The sequence below is a fragment of the Idiotropiscis lumnitzeri genome, chromosome 11 (assembly GCF_059441095.1).
Source record: "Idiotropiscis lumnitzeri isolate Australia: NSW breed Sydney's pygmy pipehorse chromosome 11, RoL_Ilum_1.0, whole genome shotgun sequence".
In the NCBI taxonomy this organism is placed as follows: domain Eukaryota; kingdom Metazoa; phylum Chordata; class Actinopteri; order Syngnathiformes; family Syngnathidae; genus Idiotropiscis; species Idiotropiscis lumnitzeri.
In genome coordinates this window covers 9,199,711-9,213,475 of record NC_142401.1, presented here as the reverse complement: position 1 = coordinate 9,213,475, position 13,765 = coordinate 9,199,711, and the positions used below count along the sequence as shown (strand labels likewise).

The 13,765-nt window shown below is 41.3% G+C and overlaps 1 protein-coding gene across 1 annotated transcript in view; it reads left to right on the top strand.

Annotated features, from left to right (window-relative positions):
• foxj3 (forkhead box J3) overlaps positions 1-13,494 on the top strand; it is a 98,107-nt gene extending 84,613 nt beyond the window's left edge. The window contains exons 7-12 of the mRNA XM_088309610.1: positions 3,557-3,728; positions 8,843-9,259; positions 10,256-10,357; positions 10,448-10,639; positions 11,224-11,322; positions 11,638-13,494. Coding sequence (XP_088165736.1) covers positions 3,557-3,728; positions 8,843-9,259; positions 10,256-10,357; positions 10,448-10,639; positions 11,224-11,322; positions 11,638-11,750 — 1,095 coding nt within the window. The 3' untranslated portion in view covers positions 11,751-13,494. The remainder of the gene's footprint in view (positions 1-3,556; positions 3,729-8,842; positions 9,260-10,255; positions 10,358-10,447; positions 10,640-11,223; positions 11,323-11,637) is intronic.
• The last annotated feature ends 271 nt before the right edge of the window (positions 13,495-13,765 follow it).

Sequence of the window (13,765 nt, the reverse complement as noted above, 5' to 3'; positions counted from 1 at the left end):
ACAGCTGAATAGATCCTGTCGTGCTTCTTGCCCACGTGCAGAGGGCAGGCAATACACTATCATAATGGCGTTTTTTTTCCTCCACACGTCACTGGAGGGACAGCACTTATGAAGCTCTCTTGTACCTCAAATTGCAGCTTTCATCAAAAAGTATATGTTGGACTAAGTGACAGCTTGTAACTTTAAAAAAACATAAATGTGGGGACTTGTAAGTCAAGGCTCAGCACGACTTGCAAGAAATCTGATTGTTTTAGTCAGGAATATGCTGAAATAGGAATATTTCTCCAACGAGAGTATTGCATCAGGATACGACTTTGATTTGTTACGTGACCACGCACCTTGTCTGAAATCATATTTCCAGATTTAAATAAATAAAAATGCCATTTAACTGTTCCAGCCTCCCGAATCAATAACAAAAATGTTTCCTTCAAGTCAATGACATTGTGCTGCTCCTTCTGGTGCGCTCGCCTCGGCCACCTGAGACCAGTTTGAGACAGATATACGGATAAACATGGAGATGCTCCTCACTCACTCACAGCATTGTTAGTCATTCTTTCCAGAGGATTTAGATTATATGCTTTTCATTTTTGTTACATTGTCTTTCTACATTAGTTGCTGCACCATTTCTGTTCAAATATACACCATGATACCAATGCTATTTGTTAGCCTGTCTATGGTGGTTAACATTATGGGTGAGCGTAAAGGTAGCAGACTTAATGTAAAAGTAACGCTCTGTAGTTGCGTTTGAATGCATAACACGATATCTCGATCACAGGACCCTGAGTAAAGGTACTTAAACCTGCAGAAATCCAGGTTACATTCCCTTTGATCCACTGTAGTGGCTTAGAAATCCAAATGAAACTGCCGCGTTCACGGAGCGTGGACTCTATCCTACATTTCATCTGATCATGGCGCCTCGGGAGGATGCGTTCAAAGATGCCGGAGGTGGAGAGAGCGGCTCAGGGTGGGCACACTCCTCAGCTCCGAGCTCAGGAAGCGCGTAAGGGCGAAGGGAGTGATTGTACCCGCACGCTTCTGGAAGGCAGACAAAGAGACCGCTCTCCTTCTGATGCCCTCCCACCAGAGATGCCCCCTCTCTTTGGTGTGGTCCTCCCATGTTCCCTCGCTCCAGGCGCCGGCCATCGATCGGCTTAGCCTGATGGATGTGCTGGCTGGCTGTCTCACGCGCTCTTGCAGAAAACACTCCGGCTTTATTATCACCTCTTATCCGAGCCACAGCAGGAGGAAGGTGTTAGCATAATATACTGTTGCGGGGAAGGGGAGTGTGGAGGTGGGGTCACACACAAACGCACAATCTGGGGTCCAAGGCGGTCGGTCGCCAATTGGCCATGTCACATGTGCAGCCCACTTCATAATCCGCAAGGGGAGATCTTGCAGTTTACCTCCTAATGTCAGACAAGGACCCCAGTGAGTCTATTTCTGTTCGTGCAATTTCAAGCACGGCGTACTCATGCATACTGCTCCTCCGACCGCACGACCTGTGCAAAATCTGACAAAATACCAAAAGAAAGAAAACTGCACCCATGCGCACAGTTCGATTGCACTTTGCGCTAGACTTGCGATCGGCACAAAAATAGGACCCCTGATGTTAGTGTGTGAGCACGTAGTGAATGTTTTTTTTTTTTTTTTCACATCAGGGGTCTTTGAAGGTTGCAAAGTCATTCGTCAGCTATTCGCAAACAGTCACCATGAAATTTGCAACATTGATTTCTCGACCGGAAATAGCTAGTGTTGGACTTTGTTCATCCTTGAAAATGAGGAGAACTAGCTTGTTCTGGTATCAATCTTTTTTATTTTTATTTTTATTTTATTTTTTTTACACATTTTGGAATCAGGACAGCTGAGTTGGTTACAGAATGAGATTCAATTAAAAAAAATCTCTTTATTTGGAGATACCTTTAATTTGTTTGGTTTATTTACAGTAAAGACATTGTTACCGTATAGAAATAGCGAATTGAAACTGTCTTTATCCTATCGAATTGTCTTGTTCAAAAAAAGCAATTTATCCGTTTGTGTCTAATCAGTAGGTCTTTTTTCGTTACGTATCAAATCGGTGTCTTATTGCTGTGTCTTGCTCGCTTATAAACCGGGAAATTGATTTCTCGCCTGTGTGCAGAATTCCGTGCATTTTGATTGGCTATAATTTGCGACAGCATTACATCATGCAATTGCAATTCCAATTGCGACTTGGCGCATAACCAGTGGTTGAGATTCGGCCACTTGTGAAATCTTGTAGCAGACCCTGCTAACTACTGAGTGTGCGATGGATTTCCACCGTGTGCAGCGGCCAAATTGAATCATAATAACTGTCATTTTGAAATATCCTGTTTTCTTGTAATAAAGGGATAAAACTTTTTTATATAAATCATATAATCTCGTTGCACACTTGAGCACAATGACAATAAAGGGATTTCTAATTCTAATTCTTCTATTTACCCAAAAAAATAACACTTTTTAAAAATAACAAATTTTACAAAACATTTTAATCAGCATCTTAAAACCTTGATCGGAACACCACTAATCTGTTGATGTTTGTACGTGACTGCTCGTCTAGCCCTAGCCCTGAGTGGAAACGTGTTAAGTCTCTTTTTGTCTTGAGATGATCCCTTAAATTTCAAGTCGCAGCTGGTGGCAACACCGCCGTCTCCTGCCCAGCGTATAACACGAGCTGCCCACCAAGCGCTCGGATGAAAGGGCGGCTTATTTGTATAAGCTATTGTTATTGATTTCCTTTAAAATACATTCCGCTTGGCCACCTGAGCATCGGCTTAAGTGTCAATGCCAATCAACCTCATGATGTTGTGGATGTGTGTGAGGCAAGGTGTCGAGCATTAAGCTGGAATTGCGCGACATTGCATGATATTTTTTGATAATAGCATGTCAACTCCAAGCATGTGACAGAAATTCAACAAAAAATTATTTTTAAAATAAATGCATATATATTATTGCCAGGTTCTACATGATCATTGCCCCGACTCGGCCAGTACACATTCCTTATGTATTGTAAAAACTATGAAATCAACGCGTCAAATTTATTTGTTAATATTTTCAGTTGTATCCACCGGAAACGCAAATGCCCCAAATTGGTGGAATGGCCAATAAGTGCAATGCATTTTATGTGAACCGCTATTGAAGTAGTGGCCTGCTTATAAAGCACAAAACAATATTCCAATGTTGTGTGTCAGCTCCAGAAAGAAGCAAACGCTCTGAAGATTCCAACTTATTTCTCATTGAACTCAAATATTCTGTGAAATATTCCATTGCTGCTTTTGGCGCTCTCATGACCATCTCGGAGAAAGCGTGTGTGTATAATTCATGAGCGCGTTTCATCATTGTATTGCGCCGCTCGTCGGCACTGAACACGACTTCCCCCTGCGGACTGCACGCCATGCAGCAAAACTTTGGCTTAGCTTGTTGTTTACTTTCACCAATGAATGGTTGGGTGTGACCTCAGGCGGGTATAGGGGAGGGTTCTCTGTAACTCGTTTTCAACTTTTCAAACCTTAACTTTGTAATTGTCGTCACTCCCCACCAGGTGACCAGTCACCCCGAACCCGTGTCCCAGTCTCTGAGCCTCCAGCAGCCCCAGTCCCAGTACAACATGCCCGACAGAGACAAGCAGCTCATGTTCTCTGAATTTGAAGATCTCAGTGCCTCCTTCCGCAGCCTTTACAAGTCCGTTTTCGAGCAGTCCTTCAGCCAGCAAGGTAAGTGTCATTTCCCCCTCTGTTTTCCGTCAACGTCAGCAATAATGTCTGATGTCTCCAATACATTATCCTGATCTAGTATGCTGTGGTGTGCGCTATAGAAAATGGATGGCTGTGTTTTATCCATGGGTCTATTTTCTTTTTTTGAGAACCACATTCAGCTCATCTGGTAGAAATCCACGCATTTTTGTCTTTTCTTTATGTCGTGGGCTGGAATCCGGGCTCTGGCCTTCCTTGTGTGGAGTTTGCATGTTCTCCGCGGGCCTGCGTGGGTTTTCTTCAGGTACTCCGGTTTCTTCCCACATTCCCCCAAAAAATGCATGGGAGGCTCATTGAAGACTCAAAATTGTCCCACGGTGTGATTACGAGTGTGATGCGGCTAAATTATCAATGTTGATACAATTGATTATTTGCCTTACAAAATGATTTTATGCAAGGCACAACATTGATGCATGTTGAGCGATTTCAAGTTGCTCTTATCAATAACAATCAATCCAAATTTTTCCATAATATCGATCAAAGTCAGCAAAGGCCCGATTGTCTGATGTCTGTAAAAGATTCATCTTAGTGACTGTCCTGTGGTGTAATATGTTTAAAGTGATTTCTGTTTACCCTTCCATCATCTACTTGGAAAATGTCCAGCACTTGTAAAAGTTGGACCTGTTTCATAGATTTATGATCACAAATCCTCTCCGATGCGCATATTATAATTGTGGTCGTATCAAGAACTCCACATACTATAAGAAAAATTGATTTTCTACGCGCATAATTTTTTTTTTTTTGTCATTGCATTGTGTAAGTGTTCCTAATTAAGTGTCCGCTGAGTGTTTCCTGCCGTAAATGTCATCACAAGGGGGGCCTTTTTTGGGGGTCAAATTCATCTTCCAAAAGGCACATTTTGACTGAGGCGATGAGAGGAAATAATATGCTGTTTGACTTAACAATTGCATTCCATTTGCATGCAATGTACTCACTAGCAAATTGAAGCATAAATATATATTTATATATATAGAGATAGATATATAAAATATCTTTGATTGAGGCAAATAAAGAAGCCACAATTAAGGCACTTGTCTTCTTGCTTCACATTTGTCAAACGCCTGCTGGCATCTGTTTCTTGTCAGCATTGAAATGTTTCCCCCAATGCCGGCCGCGTCTCATCCGGGAAGCGAGTCCAATCCTCCTTGTAATTCTGTTGTGTTGAGCTTCATCCGTCACCGTGATGGAGACACGTTCTATTGTAATACATTGCAGCGGAGTCAGTGTGTGGATATGTGGATGCGGAGAATGGCTTTTCCCAAAAAAAAAAAAAAGAAAGAGAGGCGAAAAAAAAAAGCCCAGTGGAAGAGTCTCGCTAGAACAAAATGCAGTTTTGCTTCTAATCTGATTGACTGATAAACAAAGAGCACTTGACAAGCGGGTTATGAGCAAAGTCATCTGAGCTTTTGGTGTCTAACCTACTTTTCACCAATCAAATGCATTTCATGCTTTTCAAAGAGCTCCTCTCCCTTTAATCTATCATCTATGTTTCATTAAAGTTGCTACCTTTTTTTTTTTTTTTTGTTTGTGTGTGTGGATGCGCATCCATCCCCTCGTCAGACAAGCTCCAGCAAATAAAACGCGTAAATAATCTAGCTGGAGGATTTCACACACGGGCCGCCGTGTCGACAGCGAGCTAATTCGCCGGCTTTGATAATAGGTAATGAGCTGGAATTATTATTCCGCCGCTGCGTTAATTGCTTTCTGTACTTCCCCATTTGGACAATGGTGGTTCTGATAAGAGAGACGCACCTTTGGCACCCCTGCAGTAGGTGTTTCTGTGATAATTGCGCAGGCCTGAAAATCACTTCACAAGCGAGGTTTTCTACGCAAATATGGAACAGGATGGAATTTGACTGTATCCATTTCCGGTTCTTAAAGTATTCAAAGTGAAATTTTTGTTTGGGAAAAATATTTATGTTTGTAAGACCGTTCTCTTGAAATGATCTGGATTTGGTCTCAATTTGTTAGTATGTGCTGTGATACCTTGACTTTGTTTCATGACCAAGCTCGTAACACATTTTTGCCGTTATAGAAAATCTATTTTATCCATTTCAACCCCACAAAAACACCACCATTCTATGTTTTTAATTACGGAAAATAGCACTGTATTTATTTAAAAACTAAAAAAATATATATATATATTAAATAAACTATTTGTCATCAATTTCCCTGTTTACACATTTATGGGTAACCTTTCTGTAATTTGCTGAAAAATTAATTATTTGCTGTTTATGTGTTCAGCCGCCAAAGTCATCTAAAAACAGTCTAAATCAAAAACATGAACATTTTTCAGTGGCATTGATTTCACAGCTTTCAGACTTGTGTCAAACTGCAATAAATTATGCTAAGTGTGGTTTCTAATATTTTGACACTCATAAATACTAGTCAACACAGGAATTAAAAAAAAAAATATTCAGTGTTCCCCCACCTATTCGCAAACCACAGATTTACCTCAAAGTGTTATATTTGGGCGGATTCGTATGTTGATGTGTACTTTCAGGGTTCAGACAGTTAGTTTGCGTGTGAGCGTCTGCTGTGGTCTACAGCAGCTTCTTGCAACGCTGTCTTCTGGAGATATTTGATGATATAATGGCATATATATTCCGAATAATGAAAATGAATGATTATTTTATTTATTTACAATGAAGCCCCCCCCCCCGTTATTAATGGCAGAGGCCTAATTTAATCTAAATGAAGCTCCTCAACACTACCACCTGTTGGTGCCAAAGCAATACGGTTATTGCACGGGCGTGGGAAGCGTGCATGTGTGTGTGTGCGTGACTTGTGAACGTCAGCATGCTGTGTCACCATGTGAGTCAAGAAAAAGGCAGCTGGGACTGTCTCAAGCGTGCAGCTACTTAAACACGGGAGCCTTATCCCATTAGTCTAATAGTAATAGTTTGCTTTCTCTGGTCCGAATCAGTTTTGGGCTTTGTAAACAATGTGCCCCCACGGTGTTGTTTGTATAAAACAGCTTTAATCTGTTGGGTTTTTTTTTTTCGGAAAGTGCAACATCAATATTTTTTTTCTTTTGGTGGGGGGATTGAAGGATGGAGATAAGTGCAAACGTAGCAGTTTTCATGAGAGTCATGAGAATGTGCAGCGATGCAGTGTGAAGTTGAATCCGTTCCCTGACCATCCTCGTGACTCGAAACACTTTTATTATCAATTATCTTCCCCCATTGAAATGAATGGAAATACAATTCCGCCTTCTAAAAAATATATACATTTTTAAAAAAAAAACTAAAAAAAACGATATTATTCCAACTTATACTGACGCAATGACATAATTAAATAGACCTCAGCTCCTCTCTTGGCTTCTCAGGAAGACAGTAATGTAAGTCATTCTTCTGAGAGGATAAAGAATATATTCAAATAAGTTATTATACTGCACGGAAAATTTTAAACCGCTTATGCCCCTTGTCACACAACAAATAATGTGACTAAAATCAAGTGTACTTAAATACTGCATCACATAAAATGTATTAGAAATACGCTAAGTTAAACACAAATTGTAATTTAAGACAAAGTAAATGTTTGAGAACAAACAAAAATTACAAGTAGTGTAAATTCACATTTTAATTCTGTGATTACTTGCATACCACTGGAGGAAGCCCACTTACCACGAGTGGCGCACTTTGAGGCTCCCTTTGCTCTCCATTAAGTTAACGATTTGACCCGTCTACAAGCCACATGTAGATACGAGATGGGTGGAGCAAATCAATAGCACCTGGCTCTATCTTGTTCGCTGCCCATGCTATCGCTAATGTTGCACTACTGAGGCGCACGCTGACTTGCTGAATACATGGTTGTACATTCAGGTTCCGGGGTCAAGCAACAGTTTCTGCGGATTTTATTTTGTAGTAATGACTATTAAAGATGCGAAGAAGTGTATCAGAATAAAAGTACACATTTACATTTTGTTTTTATAATGTTGCGAAGTACAAGGAAAAGTTTCTGCAAATATTAATAACAAAGTTAAGGTCAGATTGTTGAAAATTCTACTTGCACGTCCTTGATGAGCTTTACTAGCTCCAGTTGAACAAAGGGTGGCCATGCTGCAGCTTATTAAATGTGATTTCCTGCTTTTCCCCATCCTTCTGCGATGCTATCTTTGGACTGCCGAGTGTCCGGTGACCACAGGAGCAATAAGAGGACATCAGAGCGTCTGGGAAATGCGCTTGTTTTGCGTCATTTGTCACCATTTTCTGTCATTTTATTGACGGAACACTTAATCTGCTGTCAGTCAGCGCAGAGCCGCAACAAATTGTTATCATGCTCAATTAATTTGCCAGGGAGAATGTACCATCCCCGGCCACAACATTAGTATGCAAGCGAAATCTAATGAGATCCCAGTACAAAGTCTGCCTTAACAAAGATTTTAGAAACAAATCTCAGGATGATGCATCATAGCAACATGAATTTTTAATGACAGGTAGGTATTATCCCAAGGAGGGCGGATTGCCATAAAAATACAGAGGAAAAAAGTGTAATATTCTCATCAAAATTTCTCTGTAAATGGAAAAAAAAAAGTGTAATGTTCACAAGAAGTATGTCAGAATAGTACAGGACGTTTGTGAGAGCATCAGAACAGTGGTGAGGTGTGACAGAGGAATTTAAGGTGGTGGTGGGACTGGATCAGGGATCAGTTCTAAGCCCCTTGCACTTTGAAATAGTGATATAAAGGCTGACAGATGAAGTTCGACTAGAATCCGCTTGAACTTTGATGTTTGCAGGTGACATTGCATTGAAAGCGTGGTGCAGGTGGAGGAACGTTTAGAAACGTGGAGGCCTGAAGATTAGCCCAAGTAAAACTAAATATACAGCATATGCATAGATGAGGGGGGAAGAGTGAAGCGATAACAACTGTGGACAACTTTAAATACGTTGGCTCAACAGTCCAAAGCAATGGTGAGTGTGGTAAGGAAGTGAAGAAATGAATTCAAGCAGGTTGGAAACTTGCTTGTGAGTGATTTGTATTTACCTTCATGTTTCGGAATCCACATCCCAGCGACGCTTGCGTTTTTGTGTCCGTAATGGCCAATAATGGAACTGTGCATTTTGCTTTCCAGGTCTAATGGGAATACCGTCAGACACATCGCAGCAGACCCACACGTCCTGTTCCTATCAGCACTCCCCCGGCGGCGCTATCAGCACGCAGAACAACCTGTCCAACAACCAGCCCAACAGCCACTCCAACAACAGCGGCCAAGTGCCCCTCTCCCACCCGGCGCAAGCCCACCCCGGACACGGCTCCCCGCACGCGCAGCACCTCCCACAGCACGCCGGCCCGCACAACCAGCATCCGCCGCACGGCCAGCACCCGCAGCACGGCCAGCACCCGCAGCAGCACCCGTCCCACGGCCAGCACCCGCAGCAGCACACACCGCATCCCGCCCAACACGCGCAGCACGGCCAACACCCTCCGCAGCATCAGAGCCTCTCCCACCAGCAGCATCCCGCCCAGCAGCAGATGGCCTGCAATCCAGGTAACCTGACCTGAAACCTCCACCCTTCTTTTTTTTTTTTTCTCTCTCTTTACACCGTTCGTCACGCATGCACGGACCAAAAGAGGTTACTAAAATCAATTTTGCATCTCGTTTGTAGTCTGTAAGCGTGGAGAAGCTGTTCTAAGTGCGAAACAATAAATCATAGTGTTATTTATTATCTGAGGGGCAAACAAAGCCAAGAAGCTGTGAAAGATTTGCACGGTGGACTGGCGCCTCCTAATGGACACTTTGCACACTTCATTATAAATGGACAGACAGCATTTTTATTAACCTCTGGCTGTTTTTCCGGGAGTGGGCATTATTAATTGTCATTTGGATTTTTTTTTTTTTTTATGTACCGTTTTGGTGTTCTTCCAAGAATGTTCCCATTTAATTTTTCTGTAAAATAAGTAAATTCATAAATAAATATCTAATCCTCCAACAACCTAAATGTTTCCCTAAAAATATTGTTTCAATTTAACATTTTCTAAAATTATCCAAATATATTTAATGGTTACATTACATTTGAATTTTGCTCTCAACAAACAACAAAAAGATTTTCCTCAACTCTTTTCCTCAATAATTATATCACTCACACAAAATGTGTAAGTTCATTTTTAGTTTCACAAAAACATGTTATTAAAGCTTGCAATAAATAAAAAAATTTAAAAAGATTGAATCTCATTACATTCTGTTGTAATAATCCCAAAGAACATTCGCGAACAAAAGTCCCAACCTTTTTTTTCCAGTCTCCTCCCCCAAAAAATATTTGTTTTCATTAATGTGCTTGCTTGGATGATATTGTGCCATTAAAAAATGTTTAAACTGTTTAATTTTTCTCTTAAAATTTGCTTTCAAAATCTCCCCCAAATAATTCTTACCATTAAATTTTATACTAAGTTTTGCTGTAAAAAAAAAACAAAAAACGTTTGGCTTTCAGTCCTATAATTTTATAATTCTATCATGCTATATTATTCAATTGTTGTTGTTTTGCAGGTTTACTTTCTGACTGGTACCCCAATCTGGACGCACTGAAAGAAAGCTGCCGCATTGCGAGCAGCTATAACTGGGCTGATGTGGACCTCTCACCTTTCCAAGGTGGTCTTTCGAGTCGCGTTAGTGTGAAAGTGAAAGGTCAAAGACGCAACTGTGGCTTGAGTAACTTTTTCCTCCGTTTTGCCTGCACAGGATTGCGAGAGAGTATGAGGCAGGCCGAGTTAAATAACTGGTCGCTGGAGCCCACACAGATCGCCGACCTGTGCTCGTCCATCAACCAGTTCTTCGCCCGCACCGGCGTCATCCAGCCGCAGGGGACGGTGCAGCCGGCTGTCTGCCACGCGCCCATGCACCCAAACAAACCCAGCCAGCACCTCGGCACAGGTTTGACACCCGACACCCATGTTGTGCAAAGAGCAGTTAACAAGCTTGTGTTAAGATGGACTGTTTTGCCTTTGGTGCAATTAAATCAGCAATGTTGCACTAAAGCTCCATTTTGGCCATTATAAATACGAGTAAATCCGAAGAAATGGACCGTTTAAGTGTGAGTGTATTAGTACACAATGGATATAAAATGTCTTCACTCTCCTGTGCAAAAATTATTAGACCAATTCTACTACATCGTTTCAAAACTATTTTTCACCATTAATGAGACATATAACCTGTACAACTCAGTTATAACAAGGATACGGCTTTGTTTCAAATTGACCAATCCCATTCAGATTAATTTTCAATGGCGGTCAGTACACAAACTAACCGCAATTAAAGTGCAGCCGTTCTCATAGGTTTAATAATTCAAGTGTGATTGAGATGTGGTCTTTCAGCTTCAAATTCCTCTTATTTCTTCCGTGTACGTATTGTTTTGTATGTTTGACACGTGATGCGTTATGCTTTGGACTATAAGATTTTATTTGCAAAAAAAAAAAAAAAAAAAAGGTTTGACACGCGTTGTTTACGATGGTTGTCAGGAAATCTCTACATGGACTCCAGACAGAGCATGTCCATGATGGGCCCCCCAGGGTATCCCCACATGCCCCCAATGAGCAGCGCAGGACCCACCATGACTGGTAAGTTAGCGCGATGGCCAGGCAGGTGGATGAATGATTATAACTTGTGCCTCAAAATTCGAAAGATCAGGTTTTGAAACTTTCCTCCAGCCTTCCTGCGTGGAGTTTTCATCCTCCCACATTCCAAAAATGTGTATGTTTGGTTCATTGAAGAATCTAAACTTTTTATGAATGAAAGTGAGAGTGCTATGCAGGCTATCTATGCCCTTCAATCGGCTGGTGACCGGTCGAGGGTGTACGCGTGGTAAATGTAGAAATTGAATGGATTTCCAGATCAATAAATGCCTTTATTGATGTTATCTTCTTAATCCCCAGGGCACCACGCTCAGATGAACCAGCAGCACATGATGCCGAGCCGAAACTTCCAGATGCATCGCATGCCGGCCGACGACATCCAGGATGATTTTGACTGGGACTCCATTGTGTAGCCTCCTCCTCTCATTTATTTTTTCTTTTTGCAAAACAAAAGGAGCGGAGACCGAGGAGAAGAAGAGGTGGAAGCCAGAGGAAATCAGGCCGGGCTAAAAAGGCCATGGGAGGGGGAGGAGCTAGAGGAAGATTACCCCGCCCCATCACCCACAATCCCCACTCTCCTTCTAAGTGGGCGAACATTGGACGGGCTGTCCTGAAACATTTTTACATAACCAGAAAAAGACAATCATATTAGTGGGACAGGATCAAGTGTATGTCTTCAGCCCACCCCTTCCACCGTCCGAACCAGCGGCCTTCCAAAAACCAAGCCCGCCCCCCCCTGATCCCACCCGTTTAGCCCCGCTTTTAGCCAAGCCACTCCAACACTGTTCTGTGATTTGAGCTTGTGATTCTTCTTCTTGTGTTGGCCTCAACTGCCTCGTGGATGAATTTGGCTCTCTCTCTCTCTCTCTTTCGCTCTATCTCTCTCTCTCCCTCTTTTTTTGTAAATGTTTTTATTGTTTTGTAAAAGAAACGCAGGCCGCCATGAGTCATGTGACTTTGCGCTCGACGGTGGAAGAGGGCCCCCGTGTGGCTGGCGGCGACGTTTTGATTATGCTCGCTGAGGTTTTGAACAGGGTGTTTAAAAAGAAAAAAAAAAAAAAGGTCTTTGAGGCCTATTAACAATATAAAACTATAGAATGAAAGCCAACCAATGTGATCATACAAAGGAGTGTTTGGGCCACAATGAAAGAAGGAAAAAAAGGTAAAATTACAGGTAAAATGTCAGCCTAATGTTGCAAAAGTGTATTTTCTATTTTAATTTAAGTCAATATGATGAGTGTGAAGCAGCAGGATACCAAATGTTAGTTTTGTGTTGTAATTTTTTTTAAAAGGTGTAGGCACATCCACGTCCATGTCATTCTGTACATCAATTTATTAATGATAATATCATTTCCAAGTACATGATAATGTCTCGCTCTCACATGGGTTGGGACTCACTGCTTTAGGGATGGGCATGGTCTTCATTCGATGATGTTTCAAGATCCATGCTCGATTAGTCATGTCTGGAAGCGATGGCGGCAAAATGAAGTGCACTTCATGGTTGCAATTAGCAGAAACGCTGTCAATTATCATCTACATCAGAGGTATTCAATTAAAAGTCACAGAGGTCCACGACTAAAATTTCTTCCAATTAAAAGGTCCGAACCAAAGTTCAACTTCCCGAAATGTCTAGCCTATGTTCACATTTTTATATAGTTTCAATATTTAGTCATTTTCAACCGAGCACACTTCTATACTAAATATTTAGCAATGTTCCCATTAAACACCTTTGCCAGTCAAACAAATATAAGGCGTTTATTTCACATTCAAGAAAATGTGGCTCCAGGAATTTAAGGGTGCCACTTCCAGAAAAAAACAGTAAAATATCGCCTGCAGAAATATATCAAGTGCTAAGCATTGAGTTAACATATTTTACCTTTTTTTTCTTAAATCAAAGAGTTATCAGCCTAAAAAAAACGGAAAGCCTAATTATCCAAGTAAACCAGGTCAACATCTTCAGTACACAATCAATAAAAATGTCTGTCCTCATGAAAAACTAATTCAAAATGAGCTTTGACACCACTTTTTCTTTTGAATATTTTTTTAACTTCTCTTAATGAGAAAAATGAGTTTGTGACTGCCCTGTCAGTAACTTAAATCTGGGTTGGAATGGAGTCAGGGCCATTGGGATTTGGTAGATAATTTCACACATCTGGGTTTTGTGTTTGCCTTTAAATAATGTTTGTGCAACCACATTTAAGCACTCCTTCACAACTTCCCCATCACTTGAACGTTTTTTTATGTTTCCCCAAAATCCATGATACTTTTACTGAATATTCCTTTGCATGTCGCTGGGATGTAAACAACAATGTAAAAATCTGTTGTACTGCACTCGAAGTTCGATGTTTTTGCGTGCGCTCACCTCAAACGTCAGCGGATAACTGCACAAAAGGGCGGTGCTTTGTTTCGTAGTGGCGCTTCGCAATGT